This window comes from Podarcis muralis, chromosome 3 (genome assembly GCF_964188315.1).
Source record: "Podarcis muralis chromosome 3, rPodMur119.hap1.1, whole genome shotgun sequence".
NCBI classification, from domain to species: Eukaryota; Metazoa; Chordata; class Lepidosauria; order Squamata; family Lacertidae; genus Podarcis; species Podarcis muralis.
In genome coordinates this window covers 53013355-53035711 of record NC_135657.1, presented here as the reverse complement: position 1 = coordinate 53035711, position 22357 = coordinate 53013355, and the positions used below count along the sequence as shown (strand labels likewise).

Sequence of the window (22357 nt, the reverse complement as noted above, 5' to 3'; positions counted from 1 at the left end):
GCAGTTATAGGTGTTTAATTAAGCAAAAGGAAAATCTCGACCAGGACAAAAACGGCAATGGCGTGTATCCAACTAAGTTCTCCTCAAAGGTGACCCATTGAAATTAATGAGCCCCAAATCATCATGCACATTACTTTCACTGGGTCCACTCTGAGTATGACTACTATTATGTTGAATTACTCAAACTAAGTTGCAGTAACTTCATAGAAGAGGTAGCTTATAATTTTTGTAATGTTTCAGCTAAATTGAGCGTTAGCAAGCCAAGTATTACTCCACTTACAACAGTTTAGTGGAGATAAAACTTGGCAACAGTATTAGAACCAGTAGGTTTCATTGGTTTAATTGACCCAAGCTTCAGTTAATTAGTCAGAGGGGTCCAATTTCAAATATTAGGGGTCAATTTTAAGCAAAAGAGCTTCAAATTAAGGGCAAACTTGTACTTTGTTTAAGCCTCATTTGGTTCTGATGTTACATACTCCACATCTTTAGAAGTTGTGTGCCACATTTAAAGAAAAAACATCAACAAACTGCTCACTGAATCGCCAGACAAAGAGAAGACAGAATCATAGAATTGTAGAGTTGGAAGGGACTGTGAGGATCATCTAGTCCAACCCAGGAATCTTTTGCCCAATGCGGGGTTTGAACCCATGATTCTGAGATTAAGTATCTCATGTTCTTCCCACAAGTTATCCCAACCAACAGAAGTTATCAAAATTTGTCCGATGGGTTTGCATAGCCCCTTGGTTGGTGTTTCCATATGAGGTAAAATGTAGAGGAATTTCAGAGTAGAACAGCTGAGGAATTTCCTACAGGAAAGCGTACAGGTGTGGAAACCCCAAAGGTGATTCCTCTTTGAGAGAATTGCATGTGAGGTATGGCATTATAATTCACTACACAGTGCATGACTGCTACTTCATACTCAAACTGAGACTCAGAAGAGAAGCTGGTTTCATTTCTGTGTAAACAGCGCAGGAAATCCAGCTGTAACTTGCTAGCTCAAGATGGAGCAATGGCAAATGAAGTCACCCTAAGCGGAGGTGGGAAGAGCAACTGGTGGGAAATTAAGGTTAGAGGCTCTTGTTCAAGTTCTAACCTCAAGATGGCTGTTCTGCCAGTCCGCCAATGCATGTAGGAATATGCGGAGCAAGGTGAAGGAGGTTGCCTTGAAGGAAGGAAATGACAATCAGCTTAATCTTAAAAAGCAAAACTCATATTGGCTGCAGCATAGCCAATGCAGATGTAATGGAATAATCTTATCTTCATGTGGTACAGTCTTAAACTATCTGATCTAATTTGTCCCCAGGGAAAAGAGATGAAATCCTAGTTACTTAGTGATGAATTGGGAACAGGTGGTGCAAGCTAGGAAGCAGAGACTTTGGTTTTAGCTGGTTGACTTGTATAGTGTTGGTGTGTGTTGAGTAGTTCATACTGGCTTCAGCCCATGGCCCTGGTCACAGGGAATTGTGCCACATCTGTGGGTGGCTATGGAAACTAAAGAAGGCTGGCGTGGAACCATCATTCAATATTTTTAAAGAAGAAACCTGCTAGGATTCACACTTAATTGGATACTGTGCCCTCTACCAGTCTTGCAGCCTGTTCCCAGATGTGAGGAGGCTAGTTGGGTTCACTCAGGAGTCCAATAACATCTGGAGGGCCACAGGCTTCTCCATCCCACGCTTTACTGCATTTTAAGATTGATACTGACATTTCTAATTTAGGGTTTGGGGGGGGGGGGGGAACAAATGAATCACAGTATTCTATATTTTTGAGACTATGCCTGCTATAAATTACCGGTATTTAACTCCAGCCATTTGAGCTATTGATCATGGTTTACTAACATGAGTAGCCAGCCTGTAAGTGGCCATGATAGTAAAGAAAGAAGGCCCTGATTGAGGTCGCCCATCTGAGGTTGAGTGGGCTAAGGGGCTAATCAGGATAATTATGTAAGCAGGACCATTAAGCCTGGCCCAATATAGAAGCATCATGTAGTTCTGTTGCAATAAGAGGCCAATGCTAATAATGATGATGTCCAGAATTCTCATTACTGACTCACTGTTGTGGTTGCATTTCAGAAGAGGATGAGCTGGAGGAGACAAAAGACATTGCTGTTCGTGTAATGTCTTCTCAGTCCGTGCTTGTTACCTGGACAGATCCCATCTATGAGAAACAGAAGAAGCCTGTCTCCTCTAGGTACTAGACTTTATTTTGTTTGCATCTAGATATGCCAGAGGTGTTCCAAGTCCAACCTGTATGAAGCTACTGAAAGATGGCATGGTCAGGGGATCACTTCAGGATAAAATAAAGCGAGTGGTTTCATACCTTCCTTTGCACATGAGTAATAAGGCTGACCTGTACTAGTGCCAATCCACAGCATGTCTGGCGCATCTTGGTGGGTATCTGACCTCAACAGCCTGCAGTGTACTGCCTAGCAGACTGGTGTCCCTTTTTCATTGCAGATAAGGTGTGAAAAGTATTGTTGTGGATGGTCACGCCTTCATTTTCCAGAAGTGGTATTGTTTTTCTTCTGTTAGGATTGTTTTTAATTCAGCACATGAAATAGATGAGGACAGGGAAGAGAGAGAGATATATAAAAGGCCTTACAGAAGTTGCCTTACCAGTGCTGGCTCCACATTGGGGGTTCCTTAGGTATATTTGCCACACTGAGGGCCCTTTTCTTCAGTGCCCATTTACTGAGGAGTGGCTTGCTTGGCAGGGCAGAGCCACAGCTCTAGGAACAAGGCAGCAGCAATGCCAGGACTAGGCAAGCACCTGTGGAGTGAGTCTGTCACTCCCACTGGTGCACCTGCAACAGCTCTGATCTTGCTACCACCACATCCCTCCCAGTAAGCGGCAGTGATGCTGCTGCTGGGAGGCTATTGCTCTGGCTTTACCCCACTGGGTGAATCACTCTTGCATTTCCATTTGGAAGCGTTTTTTCAAACACCTCATGCTGGAGCATTGCGCAAAGACAGTGAAACTTAGTTAGAGCTGCTTGTGAAAGCTCTTACAGAAGCATGAGAACCATTAGGGTCGCCATATTTTAAAAAGTGAAAATCTGGACACAAAAGTTGTTGAGCTTTCTTGGGCAAGGTTTTGAGCTTTTTTTGGTCAAAGTTGCTGAGCTTTTTTGGCAAAATCACAAAAATGACATTTTTGAGGTATTTTTCAGGAAGTTCAGGTCAACAAAAACGACACTGCCAGCATGGGTGCTGCCATACGTCCGGATTTCCCCAGACATTTTGCCATTTTCCGCCTGGACACTGCTTCTGACTGTGGTATTCTGGGTGTGTCTGGGAAATTCCAGACACTATGATTTAGTGTAGAAGATCATGTGACACACGATTAATTTTAATGACACTCCTGTGTTTGAGGAAATGTGATCATGGCCTTATTATTGTGACTCAAAATTTCTATGTCCCCCAAACATTTAACTTGTCCTTCTGCTGAATATAGTCCAATGGACTTGTGATGAGCTGAAGAGTTATAGTTGTGCTTTATATCTTGTGACTGTGGTTAACAGTGCATTCTTCCGTGTTTTATTCTAAGGCAGTACACTGTCCGTTATCGAGAGAAAGGGGAATCAGCGAGGTGGGATTACAAACAAATACCCAACAGAAGGGTGTTGGTAGATAAACTGATTCCAGACACCATGTATGAATTTGCAGTTCGAATCTCACAGGGAGAAAGGGAAGGCAAGTGGAGTGCCTCAGTTTATCAGAGAACCCCAGAAGCAGGTATGTATTATATTTAAGAATGTGATTTATACGAGTTAATTGCTTGGGGTTGGATCTGCGACTACTTGGGGCTGCTTTACACAGAATTCTACACCATTCAACATCTCATTTCTTAGTGACTCAGCAATTGATTACCCAACTGAAAAGAATTGTGTTTGAGGGCCATATATGATGTTCCACCATATGGGTACATGCTGCCCAGATGGATTTCATGGGAGGAATTCAATGTGTTCCATCAGCACAAGTCTTTCAGCTTGACTGATGGAACAATTCCCCCTCTTCTCCCATTGTGCACTGTTCTGGGAGTTGTCCTGACTCCCCCTGAGCCAATTTGGGGATGGGCATGAGGGAGCACGGGGGAGGGAAAGGGGAAAGCCCCATTGTACACCTGGAAGTCATTGCACAGGGCTTCCACTGATGGGACTCGTCAGGTGAATCCTGCCACAATCATTTTGCTCCCCTCTCTTCTACTGTAATATCTAATAGAAGAGTTTGGATTTGATATCCCGCTTTATCACTACCTGAATGAGTCTCAAAGCGGCCAACAATCTCCTTTCCCTTCCTCCCCCACAACAAGCACTCTGTGAGGTGAGTGGGGCTGAGAGACTTCAAAGAAGTGTGACTAGCCCAAGGTCACCCAGCAGCTGCATGTGGAGGAGCGGAAACGCGAGCCCGGTTCACCAGATTACGAGTCCACCGCTCTTAACCACTACACCACACTGGCTCTCAAGATAATAGCACATATCTTGTGCTGTGATGTCACACCATTCTTTGTTTCTGTCCCCAACTCACTCTACATCATTGCCCCTTGGAAGTGGTCAGAAAATGTGGAAACTTCATAGCATGGGCAAGTTTTGACAGGCATAATAGAGAATGAGGAGTAGGTAAATGCACTTCTACTATTTTGGGTGAAAGGTGTACATTTTACTGTGACGTCTCATTTGGGCCCTAAACTCACATGAACATTTGTGTATGATGGTGTCAGTGCCATGCACACAAGTAAGAAAAAGAGGCTGGTTTTGTTCAGGTTCTTTTAGTCCAGTCTTCCCCATCTTTGTTTCCTCCAGTTGTTCTTGGACTCCAGTTCCCATCATCCCTGACCATGGAACATCCTGGCTCAGGGATCATGGAGTCCAACAACACCTGGAGGGAACCAGGTTGGGGAAGCCTGCTCTAGTCCATTTCCAAAGTGTTTTGCAGAATCTGGATTTTTAAAAAACAACACCAACACCATCCACCCAAAATGTGGTTGCTTTCAATTTGCTTCAGGTGGCACCTACCTCTTTTCAAATGCCTGGATCCCACCGCCCAACTCCATTGCTTATTTTCACTACTCCTTTCCCCCTTTTTCTTTTTGGTCTGTTGTATATGTCACAGCTCCCACTGGTGCTCCAGAAAACCTGAATGTTTGGCCAATCAAAGGCAAAACAGCCACTGTTGCTGCTACCTGGGATGCTCTTCCAGAGAGTGAAGGAAAAGTGAAAGGTAGGTGGCGACCACAGAGAAATTACTGTATGTATCACCTTGAACTGTAAATCACCTTGAAATTAACATGAAAGGCAATTAATACATTAACAAATTAACAAACTAACAGGTAGAGCAGCTGAGCAAAGTTGAAGGAAACCACATATTCAATCCTGAAAATCCAGTGGCTATAATGTACTCAGCTTCTGTTTGTGGCTTGAAAATCCTGCTGCTATGCTCTAGGTCCAGGGCTGGGGGATCTGTGGCTCTCCATATCTTCTTTGACTCCCATCAACCACAGCCAGAATTGCCAAGGATCAATGTTGATTGGGTTATAGTCCAACAACATCTAGAGGGCTGCTGGTTCTCTAGCCCTGTTTCAGGTAATATGCTCTTCTTGCCTGGTGGTCTGCTGGCAGGCTGAAATGTCTTCGGTTGTTCGCAGTGCTTGCAAACAGAGGACTTTCAGCTGTGGAACATTTTGACCTTGACTCCTGAGTGCTCAGCTATACCACAGATCTAAAATGGCCTGGTAGATTTTCCTTCTCTCCCATGGATTTTAGTTTTGTGAGGGACCAATAAGAGAGAATTCCTGTAACTTTCATTGAGCCACAGTCCCTCAGATTTTCTTTGACTGCTTGATTCTCTTTGCTACCTTTTTTCAAGACATTTCTAGCCATCAGCATGATCTATAGGCAAGTTCCAAATTCTGCACTATAACCCCACATAGAGGGGAAGGTTGTGCAGACAGACCAGCATGGAACCAAGGTATGGGTCAAGAATGCTGAACTGGAAGAGACTGGTTACAGATAGGTAGCCGTGTTGGTCTGCCATAGTCGAAACAAAAAAAATTCCTTCCAGTAGCACCTTAAAGACCAACTAAGTTAGTTCTTGGTATGAGCTTTCGTGTGCATGCACACTTCTTCAGAAGAGACTGGATTATACAGGGCGGTGAAAGCAGCCACAGGAGAGGTCTATTTTTAATTTGCACAGATACTCTGACTCCTTCTGTTAACACTAGATGAATTTTGTTCATCTATCCAAATATTGCCTATTTTGGAAGAACACGTGCCCCGTGTAGCTATTGCTGGCAAGCCGTGATATTACGTGTCCTGTAAATGGCTGGTAGAGTCTATATTTTTCAAAGATAGTATTATCCACTTGTCTTATTTTGAATTTTCTGTTGTTTTGAGTTATCACCATAGGCACCACTTTTTATATATACAGAAGCAAATTCTGAATACAGCAGCTCATGCAAAGCAATTGCTCCACTTCTGGTACTGCAGAAAAGGGACTGATGCTTTGGGATCAAGAATTCAGAGTTAAATTCTGTAGAGGAAGCCTTTTTACACAGCAAATCAGTTGTGGAGTGGAGGGGCTCATGTGATCTTTCTTTGGGGTGAATGTAGAGTTGGGGGAGGGCATTAATGTCTCTTACAAACTGATTGATTCAATTTGAATCTAAAGGGAAATCTGTCAAATATTCCCTTTTCGAAATATGGGAACCAAAATACAGTAATCTTTTGAAATTCACACTTCTCTTAATTTTGCAGTTCTGTCCTCCAACAAACTAGCATTTACAAAAATGCATATATTGGGGAGTGTGTATAAAAAATAATACATAGGTGAAAATAACATACAAAACCAAATTCTATTAGAAAAATGGTTTGCTTGCAAAAATGTGTACGTTACTCAAAACTGCATACAGAAATGCGTTTATTATCAAAATGCTGATGAAATTTCATGAGGATTAAAAGCAAACACAGATTGTGGCAGAAACCTGGAGAATTTAAGATCGGAAAAATAAGAAACAGAGAGAATCAAAATGACATATCCTTCTGGTATGAAGCCAAACTCCAAAGTGAAGCATTGTGAGCACAAGCTCCAGATGAGTCAAGTGGCAAGATAAAATACTGTCCTGACCTACCTATTGCCTTCCTTCTCCAGTTAGCTGTATCTCTTCTCATTGATTCCTGATCTGAAGTCCTGCTGCTTCCCATGCTGTTGAGGAAGTGCCAATGCCTTGTGTCAGCTGTGCCCCAGTTTCTGAGAGGGATGATGCTGGCATGAGGAGGAGCCAGCAACTATGGTGTGGGCTGCTCTCATGTTGCCTGTAGTTTGTTGCCTTACCTTGGCAGTGCAGAAAGGAGCACATCTTCATTGCTATTGGCACTGGGTTGTATCCAGTGAAGTCATCTCGTCTGCACATTGACTTCTGCTTGCAAAACAGAACTTCTCTTCCCTGTCCTCTCCCTCCCTCCCTCCTGCAAATCTGCTCCAGAGGGTTGGTGGAACCCCTACAACAGATTTGGGAGGGAAGAGGAAAGAAAAGTTCTGTTTTGCAAGCAGAAGTACTTGTGTGAATGGGACAACTTCACTGAATACAACTCATAATTTTAAAAGGTAATAGTAATATCTAAATGCAACTCTGAAAAATGACATAGAGCCGTTCTTGGTTATCTTTACATTTAGAGCTAGTTGAGGTGTAAGGCTCTAAGATATCAAATGATTAACATTTCAAGCAATAGCTGGAAGAGTTAAGAGTGCACATCTGGCTTAAACCTTCCCATGCTTGATGGCATATGATGTTGAACCAGGGAAAGGTGGGCATGGTTCACTGAAAATGGCATGGCAGGCCAACCTCAGAGGTCTGGCAAGCCTATCTAAGCCCATGGGCCATAGGTCCATCAGCATTAATATATAGCCATGGACTATGTGCCTTTTATCAACTCTTATTATTTTAATAAACAGCTGATTCACTGTGTTATTTGCAAAATCTTATGATGTCCAAGGTAGGGGTGGTAATATAAAGGATAAATAGTGAGTGAGAGAGTTGGGTATTTAGTTAAATATATTTGGACATTTGCAACTAAAAAGGCTGACGGAATGTTTGCTCAACTTACTATGTATATGATGTCTTTGATGCCCCAGCTGTTGACTTGACGTGCATTGCCAGTGTATTAATTTTAGTAATGCACGTTCTAATTCATCCTACCCATACAGTCTGTCCGCTGGAAACAGGATTGTTTTCAGTTTCCTCCTTCCAACCGTCTGCCAAATCATTTCAGAATACATTCTCTCATACGCCCCCGCTCTCAAGCCCTTCGGAGCAAAGTCCATTTCCTACCCGGGAGATACGACATCCGCCCTAGTGGAAGATCTGCAGCCTGGGGAGCGCTATATTTTCAAAATTCGCGCCGCAAACAGGAGGGGCCAAGGGCCTCAGTCTAAAGCCTTCAGTGTTGCGATGCCAGCAAGTAAGTATGATGTTGTCACAGTTCAACCAGCCAGTTTCCTCTTTGCTATTTTGCCCTATGTTCCATTAAAAGCCATTGGATTGCTCCGGAGTGGTGACTTTGGAGTGGGTGGGCCATGTAAACATTCTACAAGTTGGCTAAAGTATATTAGATTTCAGTGTAGAAACGAACCTTCTCATCAGAATTCTACAGTTGCCTTTAGAGTGCAATCCTGTGTTGTTGGCTGGTTCGGATGCTGCATAGTCACCTCTACATTGGCCTGTTGCCAAATTGGAAGGTGGGGTGGCTCCACCCATGGGGGCCCTAGCTTTGGCCAGCTAGGTAGGAAGCTACCACTATTGTTTCTTTTACTGTGTCTAAAGTCTAAAGCCCTGCAGATTCTGTGAGGGTACTGGACTGCTACTGGCATAACTGCTTTAAAGTATTCCATATATATATGCGCTTCCCAATCCTGTTGAATGTTTGAAATGGCGGTTTACCAAGACAAAGGTCCATCTCACTCATTATTGTGTATTGCCTGGCAGTGTCTCTCCAGGCACCGAGCCAGAGTCCTTGCACCCTGGCTGGCATGAGATTGCAGGGCTTGGGATGTGGTGGTTGATTGAGAACCTCACTGCTTCCTGGTTTGAATTGTTCTGTTTGTCTCAGAGACGGATAGATTTGATCTGCAGTGGCATTTAATTTTTGACATTTCACAACTGATTCCTGCAAGAAGCAAAACAAATGAAAAAGCTTACAAGTCTTAGGCCCTCACATTTCAAACTAAATTTTTGTCTTAAAATGCAACCTCATAACATTTCAAATTGTCCATTTTTGACTATTTATGAATATTCATTACTGTGTTTATTCCATGGCTATGTGAACGAGAACTGTAGATTTAGGACAGGGCTTTGAATCACCATAATTTAAAACATGGTTTGGGGTTGCTGCCAGAATGTTTCATTAGGCAAGCTATTTTCATTTTCTTTTAATAACAGTTGGTTACTTTTATAGATTTCTATTTAATCTCCTTCCTTCCCCCTGCCCCTCTCTTCTGTTGTAGCCAATATAGGCGAATCAAGTATTGATCAACAAACAAATATTGAAGCAGATTTGGAACCGAAAGCATCTAAGAATTCTGCACCTTCTTCCTCTGTTCACACCTCTTCTGCCTCATCACCGTCCTCTTCCTCTAAGCAAACTTTGGGTCATTCATCTACTTTTCTTGGTGGCAGAGATTCAAAAAGTTCTGCTTCTGACTTAAAGAATAAACTCCTAGCTGGGAGCAGAGTCCCTACCAAGTCTCAGGTATCTTCTAGAAAGGGAGCAGAGCTAGAAACTGATTCTCTCTCCAGAGAAGACACTGCTGACCACAATCCCCCCAAAGAAGCTGCAAGAGTGCAGCCACAAAATCAGGATGTTAAGAGCAGTGTGAAGTCACACTCCCCAGTTAAACCTCCACACTCTGTCATTTCCTCAGGTAAAACACCTCATAGGTCACGCACACCTGTAAGAACAGGGCAGGCAAGCACTGATAAGCATCGGTCATCACCAACCTCCCTCTCACCACAGCCTTCATTATCTTCCATTCCTAACTATCCCAAAATTGAAACAAAAAATCTAAGACAGAGCAGCTCTAAATTACCTTCTTCCCATGAAGTCACGCTGGATAATCTGCCGGTTGATAATGAAAGTAATGATCAAGTTGACAGTTCAGAGGAAAAACCTAAACCTCCAGAAGTTAAGCATTCAGTTTCACATTCAAATCAGCAGCCATCTGGATCTCGGAAGGTGGTTCAGAATCATCCCACAAAACCATTCCTTCCTTCTGTATCATCTGCAGCCTCAAATTCTCAAAGTCATTCACACCATCCCTCTTATAAACTAGTTCCCCCTGATACCAGTGATGCTTTTGACGCTGATAAAAGCAAAGAAACCGAAAAAAGAGAGCAAAGACCAGGTTCTAGGCTCTCTTCTCCTCAGGGCAGTTCATCTGCATCTGTGCAAACGAGGCCTCTCCTGCACTCTAACCGCCATGTGCCACGAGATCCGAGAGTTTCTGCGGTTGCTGCTGCTGCTACTCATACTTTACCTCACTCACATAGCTCATCTGCTAAACGTAAGGCTGAGGGAAAAGAAGGTTCTGATGTTAATACTGGTGAAAATGATGAAGGAGAAGATGAAGAGAACAGAAGAAGGCCATCTTCTAGATTCAGTTCTAGGTCCTCTTCAAGTTTGTCTGCATCTGAACGCTTTAATTTGTTCAAATATAGATCAGCCCTTACTGCCAACAGATTTGCCAACAAAGGCAGTAATATATATGGTACCAGGACTCCACCCCTGAAAAGCCCCTCTACTACACAGTCCTCAAAGGTTCAACCTCAGCCCAGTTTACGTTTGGCATCAGGCAGTAATCATAGATCCAATTCCAATAAAGACAAAGAACTGGAGGATGAAGATGAAAGTCCTCTGCCTTCAACTCTTCCTAATGCTTATTCACCATCCTTTTCTAAACAATCTTCTTCAGTGGACTATACCAAAAGGAGGAGTTCTCTGGCTGAACCTAAGAATCATCACAGAGTTATACAAGAAAACTATAGCAAAGAACGAGAAGCTACAGATATAGATTCTTCACTTAAAGTTCAACACTCTGATGCTGTGTCTTCAGTGTCTAGCCAATCCCCTTCATTAAGCAGAACAAACCATCATTCCGGTGTTTCTTCTCAGTTAACAAATGGCCATAGTTCAAGGTCCAGAGGCTCATCTCCATCTTCTGATTCTTTATTAAGGACATCTATGGAAAAGTCAGTTCCTTTACAGCCTCCTGCGTCTAAATATCAACCTGACCATCTTGAGAGCAAAGATACACCTCCTAAGTCGAAGCAAGCCTCACCTTTGTCTAAAAAACCATTGATGGGAAGGTCACATGCTTTATCCCGCAAAACTCTTCATCCAGAAACCAGCTATTCCTCAAAAGCATCAACGGATCAGACGCAACACTCAAGAAGCCACCTTACACTATCATCCCACCAGAGTAATGAAAAACTAGAAGACAGAGATGATGACAGTTTGGAGGCAAACTATTATAAAGAGGCAAGTGATAAAGAGGAACAGAAGGGTTCTTATTCAATACCTGCCAAAGAAGTCTCTCCATCTAGGAGAATATCTCAGGGAAGAACCAGCTCTCTTTCAAAGCATTCTGAGTCTCAGACCAGTAAATCTGGGCAAAGATCTTCAACTCAGCGAGAGTCTTTAACCTCCTCCAGAGGTTTAGGTCTGTCACCAGGAAAACATACTGGGTCAAAGATTATTGCATCTAGTGAAGATACATCTGATGCCTATAAATTGCCTGCATCTCCTCATCAATCCAAATCTGTTCAGCCAGCATCTACCTCTAACAGAGACCTAGACAAAGACCATCACTACAGCAGAGAAACTTCTTTATTTTCAAAATCATCCTCAACTTCTCTGAGACAAACTCATCCTTCAGTGCCCCGTTATCCATCTGGCTCCAGAGTCCCTACTAGGACAGGATCTCAAACAGACAAAAAATATGGACTCCTGCAGCCAGCCCCAACAAAAGTTGAACTTTCTCCCAAAATGTCATCCTCTAAAACACATCAGTTGATAAACAGTGATGATGATTATGAGGATTATGACCAGTCAGAAATGGAGGAAAATCCAACATCTCCAGCAGCAAAGTGGCCATCTTCTTCGGTTTCTGGGGGCAGTCAAAGCCTAAATAACAATGTTGCTGGTGATAAAAGTAAATCACCAAGCCCTGCATTGCCCCCCAAAGCAAAATTTGCTGAGGAGGAAGTGTACAAACAAGATGAGGAGGAGGAACAGGAACAGCCCACTTCTAAAACATCGAACACTGCATTGAGTAGATCTACTGCTTTAACTTCCAGGTCTTCCCAGTCTTCTAACAAATTGAATACATTGCCTAAAGTGAACTTGGCTTCACCACGTTCCTCTGGTTCTACTTCTGGATCTTCTCAGCTTCATCCCAGTCACTCTGCTTCTCCAACACATTCTTCATCCTCAGTGTCCTCCAATCAACGAACACAAAACTCAAGGTTATCCAACCCTTCTCAACGACAGCAGCTTAGGCTTCCTAACAGGCAAGGTAATGCATTGGTGATGCTTGTATTAATGCTTGTTAACTGGGTGTTCCTCCCATCCTAATCCTTTTATGGAGAATATGTGTTATTATAAGATGCTCCCAAACGTTGTGCTTTGAGATCTCATCAGTGGAAATTGTTTTGTTCTGAAACTATCTATCAGTTCACCTACTTCGCTAAGGGGCTCTTTAATTCCTTGCCTCATTTTGGCCCATCCCCAAATCTCACTGCTCCCAGCTGGCCATTTCTCTCAGAATGTCTCCCTAGTGTGTCCTAATTCACTATTTCTGCAGAAGATTATTCAATTCAAACCTAATATTAGGTAGACCTGATCACTAGTGGGTGAGTATTCAGAGACTTTCATAGTTTTATTCAGGGTATGACCTGATAGGTCAACTGAATTTTATTCCTTAAATTGATTTTTTATTGGTCACACAAATCCTGTATATCTAGCTAGTATGTAGAATTTTGATGAAAAACAGACAAAAAACATCCGCAGGTGAAATCTACTATGACATAAGAATATCCCATGCCTAAATATAATGTGTAAAGAAGCGCATAGTAAAATCGTAGTGGTCCCTAATGTCAGACCATAAAAATCACAAATCTGTACCAGTGTGTTGGACATATATCCAGTTTATTCCCACTGAATATAACTGGGCTTGTATAGTTTAATCAGTGTATGTATGCTAACTGTTAGAATCACTGCAAGTTGATTTTTAAACCTGCATCCCAATGGAATACCTGCATTATTTCATAAATTAATATATTGTACAAGTATGTATATAAAATACATTTATATGTTAACATATGTTTTATTAAACAGCTTTGGGGTTTTATAGTTTTATAGTTTTTTATAGTTTTATAGCATACCAATTTTATTAAATAAATATATATTGTGTTATTATAAATATTTGGAACTATAATTTTACTGAGTGGACAGAGTATGGACAAAGTAATGGATAATGCATGCTTTGTGTTGTATATATTTCAGGAAATGGTGGCAGGCCCAATCTAACTACAAAACCAGATCAAAATAATAAAGTAGTCCCTGGTACTAATGGAAAGCGAAATGGACAGAAAATAATAAATGGTCCACAAGGAATAAAGTGGGTAGGGTGACCTTATTTGAAAATACAAAATACTTTTAAGATTTAACGTTATATTATTTCACGTTGGAGAGCCTTTCAATCTACACATTGCTTTTAGATTGTAGATCTTGACCGAGGGCTGGTGCTGAATGTTGAAGGAAGGTACCTCCAAGATTCCCAGGGGAAACCTCTCAGAGTGAAATTAGGAGGAGATGGCCGGACTATTGTTGGTAAGCAGCAATATGAACACGGGGCGGAATGTGGGTTATTCAGAGTATGGGTTCTTGTAACACAGGAGGGGAGACCTGTGGCTCTGCAGGTGTCACTGGACTTCAAACCCCCTCATTATCCATGACCATTGACTATGCTGGCCAGGACTGCTGGGAGTTCAACAACATTTGAAAGGCAGCATCTTCCCCATCCCTGTTCTATTGAGTTACTTGATACTTTTTCTATCTGATGAGCTGAAGAGAACCCATTGGCATAGCAATCTATACAATACAAAGCTATGGAGAAGATGGGAAATTGTGTGTGTGTTTGGTATTCTCTAGATACTAATGCAGCATGCCTATGAATATCATTTGCTGGGAACTGCAGGTGGGGAGAGTGCTGCTGCATTCATGTCATGCTTGTGGGCTTCACATGAGAATATGCTTTGCCCATGTGAGAACAAGATGTTGGACTAAATGGGCCTTTGGCTTGATCCAGCGTGTCTCTTCTTAAGATACATGGCAGCCCCTACATCTTGCTAGCTTTGTTGCAACAGAAGTATGTACCTATTTTTCCTAACAATCCCTCTGCCCCTGCCCCAGTAGTCCCTCAAAGGCCACGAAGCAAAACGTCATGGTATTAACTGTATCTGAGGTAAATTTTTGCCTTCTTTTGTTCTTTTAGATTCCAAAGGAGCTCCTGTAGTAAGCCCAGATGGTTTGCCGTTGTTTGGGCATGGGAGATTTAGCAAACCTGTAGCAAATGCACAAGATAAACCAATCATCAGCCTTGGAGGGAAGCCGCTGATAGGCCTTGAAATGGTTAAAAAAACAACCACTCCTTCCACCACCACAACCACCGTGAGGACAACTACTGCCACTACTACTACCACTCCTGAACCTACCACTCCTGAACCAACAACTACTGAGCCACCAACTGAGAAACCACAGCCTACCTGCCCGCCTGGGACTTACGCAGAGTATGATGAAGAGGGGAATATTGTGTTAGGATTTGACGGTCTGCCTGAATGCAATTCTGAAGGTACTGACTTTTATGCTAGTTTATGTGTATATGTATGTGGTATTTCTATTTAAATAGTTCCAGTCGCAGTGCAGACAGGTACGATTCGGGTGACAGGTACCTTATATGAACACTGGCCATGGATGAAGCAACAAACCAAGATGTGCCCCCTCCCATTTCCTCCCGTTTTCTGTTGTGATGAATCATCATGTTGCTTGAGTTAGCAGAGATGGAAGAATATTGCATACCATCCTTTAAAACCAGGAGGAGAAGCACATCCTGGTCTTTAGTTGTGTAAAACTAAATCTCATTCCTAATGAGTATTGGGTGGGTATGCCAAAATAGCACACAAACCTGCCGGCTGCTTTGTTGATAAGACATGAGGGCCGTGGTTCCCAACGTGGGGCACACGCTCCACAGGGGGGCAATTTGATTTTTAAGGGGGGCAATTTGAGAATGAGTTTTTAACAGTGAATGGCCTTTGAGGCTTCCTCCACGTGAACAGGAGTTCTCTTTTTGAATAATAAGACTTATATGTCATGGGCATCAGGATTTTAGAGGTGCATAGGTGGGGCGTGGCCAAGAAAAAAGGCTGGGAACCACCGCATTAGGGTAAAGACTTGACCTAAATGATGCGTTTATCATATAGAACAGGGCAGGGGAGCCTATGGTTGCAAGCTGTTCTTGGACTACAGCTCCCATTATCCCTGACCAATGCTGGTTGAAGCTGATGGTTGTTGGAATCCAACAGCATTTGGAGGGCCATGGATTCCCCAGGCCTGATATTGAGGTTAGCATCCTCTGCTTTATATTGTATCCCTGCCACTACCATCATGGAGCTACTATGGAGTGCATGTCACTACTTACCAGATGTTAAGAAGTTTGGTGAATCCCATTTCTTGCCGAGGGGAGTGGGGAGAAGTGTGGTAAGATTTGGCAAGTCTGTACAGATGACTGATTTACCAAGTGGTCTCTTTATCATTTTTACTGTTTCTAATCTAGTTTTGACTGTTTTTGTACTATGCACTGAAATTTTATTTTTGCAAGTCACTTTGAGACTTCAAGGGAAATGACCAATGAATCAAATAAATGATTGTAAAGATGCAGTATGGTAGGTTAACCATTCCATAAATATCAAGGCAGTCAGGACATTGAATGTGTATTATCTTGTCACCATCCGTATTATACCCATTCGAATTTCAAAGCCTTCACCATGGAACACCACATCATGAAATGGCTTCCTGCATTTAGCCGGATAATAAAAGACTCTTAAGGAATTACTTATAAAAATGGCCACTAAATGGATTTAGTATCAAGGAACAAGAACGGGATGAGGATGGAGCACTTGGGGTAACAAAGAAGAGGTTAGAAGAAAATGACTGACCATGAACCTGAAAGAGGAAGCAGAATCTCAGCAAGAAAAACAAGAAGGGAATGATCCTCCCCTTCTCTTCAAATTTCTACTAGGTGAGTAATCTCTGTTTGAAGGTGTTTTAAAAATAAATAGATCTGAATGAAATTACTATTGTTCATTAGCACTATTGGCCGGGCTCTCTGGAGGAGAGATGAGGGAGCCAGCTGTGAACCACCTAGCCTGGTGAGAAGATCCAGCCCCCTGCCTCTTGGTGTGCAGGAAAAATATTTATTAATTTTCTACCCCACCTTTCCTCCCAAACAAGCCCAGGCACGTTCTTTTGTTCTTTTGCCTGTTAGGGTCTATCTGCACTATATATTTAAAGCAGTATCGTACCACTTTAAACAGTAATGGCTTCCCCCCTCAAAGAATCATGGGAACTGTAGTTCCTTAAGGATGCTGAGAGTTGTTAGGAGATCCCCTATTCCACTCAGAGGGCTACAATTCCCACAGTGGTTTAACAAGCAATTCCTCTTCTCCAGGAACTAAATAACAGCCAGCTGTCCGGCACCAAGGGATACCTTTAGTATTTCAAATGTAATGCTTTGCATGAGCCCTTGTACATATTGTATCTGAACCAAACCAAGTTATAGTAAATACCTTTGTGATTTTCTCTGTACATTGCAATATTATTATAAAATTGAATTGTTGATTTTGTCTTATTTTAGTTTGTTGGAATTGGATTTTTTTTACATGTTATGTATTCTGATGTATATTGGTGTGTGTTGAGAGCTGCTTTTGGCACAGCTCACTGTGGAAAGATGGCATATAAATAAACTAAAACCGAAACTTAAACAAAATTTAAATCAGTAGCCGCAGCCACTGCCTTTGTAGCTGGAGTCAGTCAGAGCCACATTTTCTCAGGCCAGGTGGGAATGAGCAAGACAGAAAACAGGGACCGGGTCATACAGGACTCTCAGCTAAATGTTATCCAAGTCTATGTCATTATTTTTTTCTCTCTTGTTTGCATCCCTGATCTCAAGCCCCATGGGAGCTCTGAGGCATATATGGAGCTCCAATATCAGTGAGGGGCTTTCCACATATATTGCATTGTTAGAGTCTGCTCTGTGGAACACAATGTTTGTGTAAGTGCACACATGTGATCAGAGCTGCTCCTCAAACCAAAATTAATGAATAAGCATGCAAAGACTTCTTGCTTTGGATACGTACGTGCTTAGGGTGATATCTGCCTAAGTAATATTTTGGAATTTGATTTCTCTCTCTGTGTGTATTCTTTTCAGCTACCACTTCTCCAGCTGGCCTGGCCTTAGCATTGCTAACCACACAATATCATTTATGGAGTAAAGCAAATCTATTGAGGGACTGATGCTCTGCAAGATAAACAGCTGTCCCTGTTGAGAAGTCCAAGATTTCAAGGGCTCTTCTTCCTGTAATTCAGATGGAAGTGTGGAAAAACAGAATGCTGCCTGAGCTATTTTTGCTTCTTACACACTGAAACACCTGAGCAGTGTAACAAGGCACCTGGAGTGTTATGAACATTTCCATGAAGGATAAATGTATGAGCTCTGCTGAACTTAGGCTGGCTGGTTGACAAAAGCAATAATGGAGAGAGCATTGCAAAAAAGACCACTACTCAAGAACCACATCTGAAGATGGATGCAGTCTTACATTATGTATATTGCTACCAAATGCAGTAAAAATTAGCCTGCTAAGAAAGTTCCAGAATGTTCTCTCAAGATGGAAAAACAAAGCAGCATACTCAATAGAATACACTGTCATTTCTCAGGAATCCGATATATTGACATGTTTCCAAACAGGCTAAGAAAATGTGGTGTGAAAAATGCTGCTGTGGGTTCTACTAACCCTTTGGTCCAATTTCCTGCTCAGGATTTATAAAGATGACTTTACCAGATATAATTCTATTTTATAGTCAGAGAATACACGAGGAGCCCAAGCTTATGTGGCACTGAAACTCCAGACGGCTCAACTTCTTTGAGGAACTTTAGTCAACAAAGCCATTAAAAGCCACTTTTATAACTGCTGCTATCACATTACTGGAAAATATAGGCCTATAAACTTGAAGAACAGTAATAAGCATGAAAGTATTAAAGGACCCGTCTTTTCATATTTCCTGCATATCTGAGTTTCAGTAATTTGCTGGCTGTGTTAATTTTTCTTTTTTCTTTTAAAGATGCTTGGTAAAGCTAGTGTTTTTCTCAATTAGCTTTGTTCAGTGCATTCAGAATTCACTGGATTGATGCCCAATAGACTTTCTGTAAGCTTGTTGTGGGGGGGGGGGGTAAGTGAGTGGTTGGGTGTACCGTCAGGGGACAAGCTTCAAGTGAAAATGATGTGGTTAATATGCTCGTAAGCAGAAATGCTGGCAACACTTTTGTAGAAGAATGAACCATTTTTCTGTTACTCCCTGCTCCCCAGGGTTTGCTTTGACATGGAAACAACAGTTACATTAATTAAACTGCTTTTGAAATATATAAAATGTAAGGGCAGAACCAGGAAATAAAATACTGGTTATGCTTCAAAAACAATGCTATTGCTCAGATATCCTTTACATCTGCTTGTTTGCTACTTAAAATTGAACTTGATCAGCCAGGCATTAACCATTTGCTTTACCATGAATCAGATTAATATTAACATTTTTTAAGCAGTGGATTAGAGTCTGTTTTATGAAGAGTTGCCATAAATAGGCTTTTTAAAAAAGTGAAATATTTGGGAATCTGGTTGACATCAAAAAATATTAACTTGTTTAAGGATAACTATAAAATGTATTATGATAGCACTTGATAGAAAAATATGGCAAATATTACTAGGCTGTTATAGTCATAGGTTTAAATCTAATTGTTTGCACAGTTGCGCTTCTTACAGAACAATATCTGTAATTAATGTTTTAAAGGAAGGCATCCATTTAACAATAATCTATATGTAAAAGCCCCAGTGCCCAACATTCTGTCACTTTCTAACATAACCAAGGGACAGAATATACTAGAATAGAACTATGCAGATAGGAGCAAGTTGCTCATGAGCATAGCATCTTTACTAGCTCCCATACAAGTGATTATCTGTCATCCATTTGTATAGGAAAAATAAAGCTTTGCACTGGGTGCACTGTTGTTAGGAAATCTCTAGGGCAAAGGGGGACCTGCTTCATCATTCCGATGTCTTCTTCTTTCCATAGATACATTCTCAGGGCTTGATGCAGATGTGGCGGGAACTACAGAGTCATATGTGATATATGATGGAGGTAAAAGTCCTTTTCTGAAGTGCTTTGAATCCCTTTCCTTTCTGCACTGTGATCTGATAGCATAGAGCCAACACTCAGGTCTAAATACATCTGAACAAGAAAGTGTAGCTTGCTGTTCTGTTTTTAGTACTCTCAGGCTCTCAGAACAACAACAACCTATTATTATTATTATTATTTAATTATTATTATTATTATTATTATTATTATTATTATTATTATACCACTGGCCTTCATCAGTAGATCTCACAACATAAAAATACCAGATAAAGAACACAAAATACGTAATAAAAAAGAATAAAAAGAAACCAATAATTCCCCCTCCCACGACACATTTTAAAGTGTACTGGATGGATGTCAATCAGCCAAAGGCCTGGTTGAAGAGAGGAATGTTTTACTGGCGCCTAAAGGTGTATAATGAAGACACCAGCCAAACCTCCCTGGGGAAAGCACCCAACGAATGGGGAGCTACTGCAGAAAAGGCCCGTTTTCATGTTGCCACTCTCCAGACCTCTCATGGAGGAGGCACATGATGAAGGTCCTCAGAAGATGATCTCAGGGTCTGGGTAGGTTCATATGGAGAAAGGTGGTCCTAGAGGTCCTGAGGTCCTGAGCCATTTAAGGTTTTATAGGTCAAAACCAGCACTTTGAATTAGTCTCAGAAACTAATTGGCAGCCAGTGCAATTGGGCCAGGATTGGAAAAATATGTTCAAATTGTCTTGCCTCAGTGAGCACCATCAGAAGTGATGGTGGCAGGTCCACTTGTGTAATGAGGAGCTTTTATTTAAAAACAAACAAACCTGAAATTGATTGATGGATTTCATGTTGAAACAAGGATCTGCTCTGATGTAGAAAGGACTGGGCTTATTCCAGCAGCCAAAGGAATGCATGACTGAGGGTTACTGAAGTCTAGCTGCATCCATGGCTTCACTCTTCTGTAACCTTGTCTACAAGTGCTTTTCTTTCGACCCAGCTCACTTCATATATTAGAACTTGGCCAAAGAGGAAAGGGAGGTGGGGGACAGACTGCAAGAAAGTAAGTCTTAGGCTTGGGGGTAGCAGGTGGGTAGTTTAATTAGCTAGCTAATTCATTGAATTTCTGAATTGCTACCCACAACAGACAGCCCTGAAGCGATTTACAAGAATTGCTGTCAACATTTGACCTACATCTTCTTTCTGCATAAGGGGGAAAGATCCAGGTTGTTGTTTTTTTAAATAAAAAACCTGATCTTATGATTTATCTGTTTCTCAGTTTAGCCTTATTTACCAAATCCTAGTTCTTTCAGAGTTTTTGTAGTAGGTATTCAGTTAAATATTGCCAAATAGAGGGCATGCATCACCCAAAAGAAGTGTGAAAAAAGACACACATTCGCGTAAAGTGTGCATATACTAACATTTAGAAGTACTATAATATGAATAAAAGTACAGTACATCTCACCACAAGACTATGGCCATGTGTACTTGCTCAGTGTGTTGTCCACATGCTAAATGTGGATGGGCAACTTCAAGGCTCCTTTTCTCCCTTCAACCGGGCAGGCCTCATGCAGAGGATGTCTTCAAATAGAGGACAGCCCTCTGTAAAGTAGGGCACATGGTCACCCTGTTTCAGAATAGTATCCTTGGGCATGACCCAATTTTGTTTATTTCATTGCAACATATGTACACTGCCTTCCTCCCCACGAACAACATTTGAAGTAATTAACAACAAGTGCTTAAGACAAGCCATTCAAACGAGCTCAAAGGAAAAAGTGGATTAAGAGATGCAAAACAAAGCAGCTGGAAAGTAATGTTGCCAATAAAGCAAGTCACCACAAATTAAAACAGTCCCAGCTGCCCAGCTGCCAAACCTAAGCAGACACAACTTGGGCAGAATGAGAAAGGAAATGCCAAAAGCCCAGGTACACAGGACAGCCTTTGTTTGGCATCTAAAGGAAAATAGAGAGGGGACCAGGGTAGGGAGGCAGCAGAAACTTGATTCAGTTTACATTTGCGGAACCAGTCACAGTGCCATCCTCCCATCGCCGATAACTAGATAACTAGACTCAGGCAAACACTGCGCTGCAGAAGCCATGCACGGCTAACCTTTTATGTGTTACTATCCGGCTTGGCATGGCAGTGGGCAGTAGCTGGCTGGCCAGCAAGGAATTCCCTCACAACCTGGGTCCTGATTGGCCCATTTGAACCTGGCTTACTGTGCAGGAAGTCACGCCCCCATAACTGTGCTGGCACGGGGGCAGTGGAGGGAAATCTCCACCAGCCAGTGACCATGTGCCTTCCAGCTTCTGGGAAGGACGCGCAGAGCGAGGGTCTGCAATTGACACCCACCAGGAAAGCGGTGAGCGCCTGTTACAGGAGAACTTACCTGATTTGCACTTTCGGAAACAATATGCGAACTGAAACACAGCTAGCCTTCACAGTTGGCTCTTCTCCAAATTTTGCAGTGCAGTTCTCCAGCCAAGTGTGCATAAAAGTCCACATATTAATGTAGAAAAGATTAACATGCATTATATTAGGGGAAATGCTTTGCAAAAATGATCCCATAATACAAACATGTATGTTGGGAAAAATTCACTGAGGAATTTTCATAAGGATGTTCCTTTGATGCTCCTCATCCTCTTTCTTATCTAGATTATGAGCTTTTTGAAACCACTTTGGCGCCCACAACCACCACAACCACTGCCGCGACCACCACCACAGAAGCATTGCCTGAGTTCAGTGTGGTGGGCTCGGATCCTCTGTTAGAATATGACGCTGCTGGAAAGAGGCGTTTCACTGGTAAGCAATCAGTACGATTCAAAGAATCACGTGTTATCATGTTACTACTGTATCCTGTATGTTGTCACTAA

General features: G+C 42.0%; 1 protein-coding gene across 2 annotated transcripts in view; it reads left to right on the top strand.

Moving 5' to 3' along the window:
• The window catches only part of FNDC1 (fibronectin type III domain containing 1), an 88450-nt gene that overhangs the window by 37686 nt on the left and 28407 nt on the right, over positions 1–22357 (top strand). For both annotated transcript variants that reach the window (XM_077925858.1, XM_028723815.2), the window contains exons 3-12: positions 2073–2190; positions 3547–3734; positions 5112–5219; positions 8267–8455; positions 9498–12563; positions 13553–13671; positions 13768–13879; positions 14544–14900; positions 19448–19513; positions 22140–22286. In XM_077925858.1, coding sequence (XP_077781984.1) covers positions 2073–2190; positions 3547–3734; positions 5112–5219; positions 8267–8455; positions 9498–12563; positions 13553–13671; positions 13768–13879; positions 14544–14900; positions 19448–19513; positions 22140–22286 — 4470 coding nt within the window. The remainder of the gene's footprint in view (positions 1–2072; positions 2191–3546; positions 3735–5111; positions 5220–8266; positions 8456–9497; positions 12564–13552; positions 13672–13767; positions 13880–14543; positions 14901–19447; positions 19514–22139; positions 22287–22357) is intronic.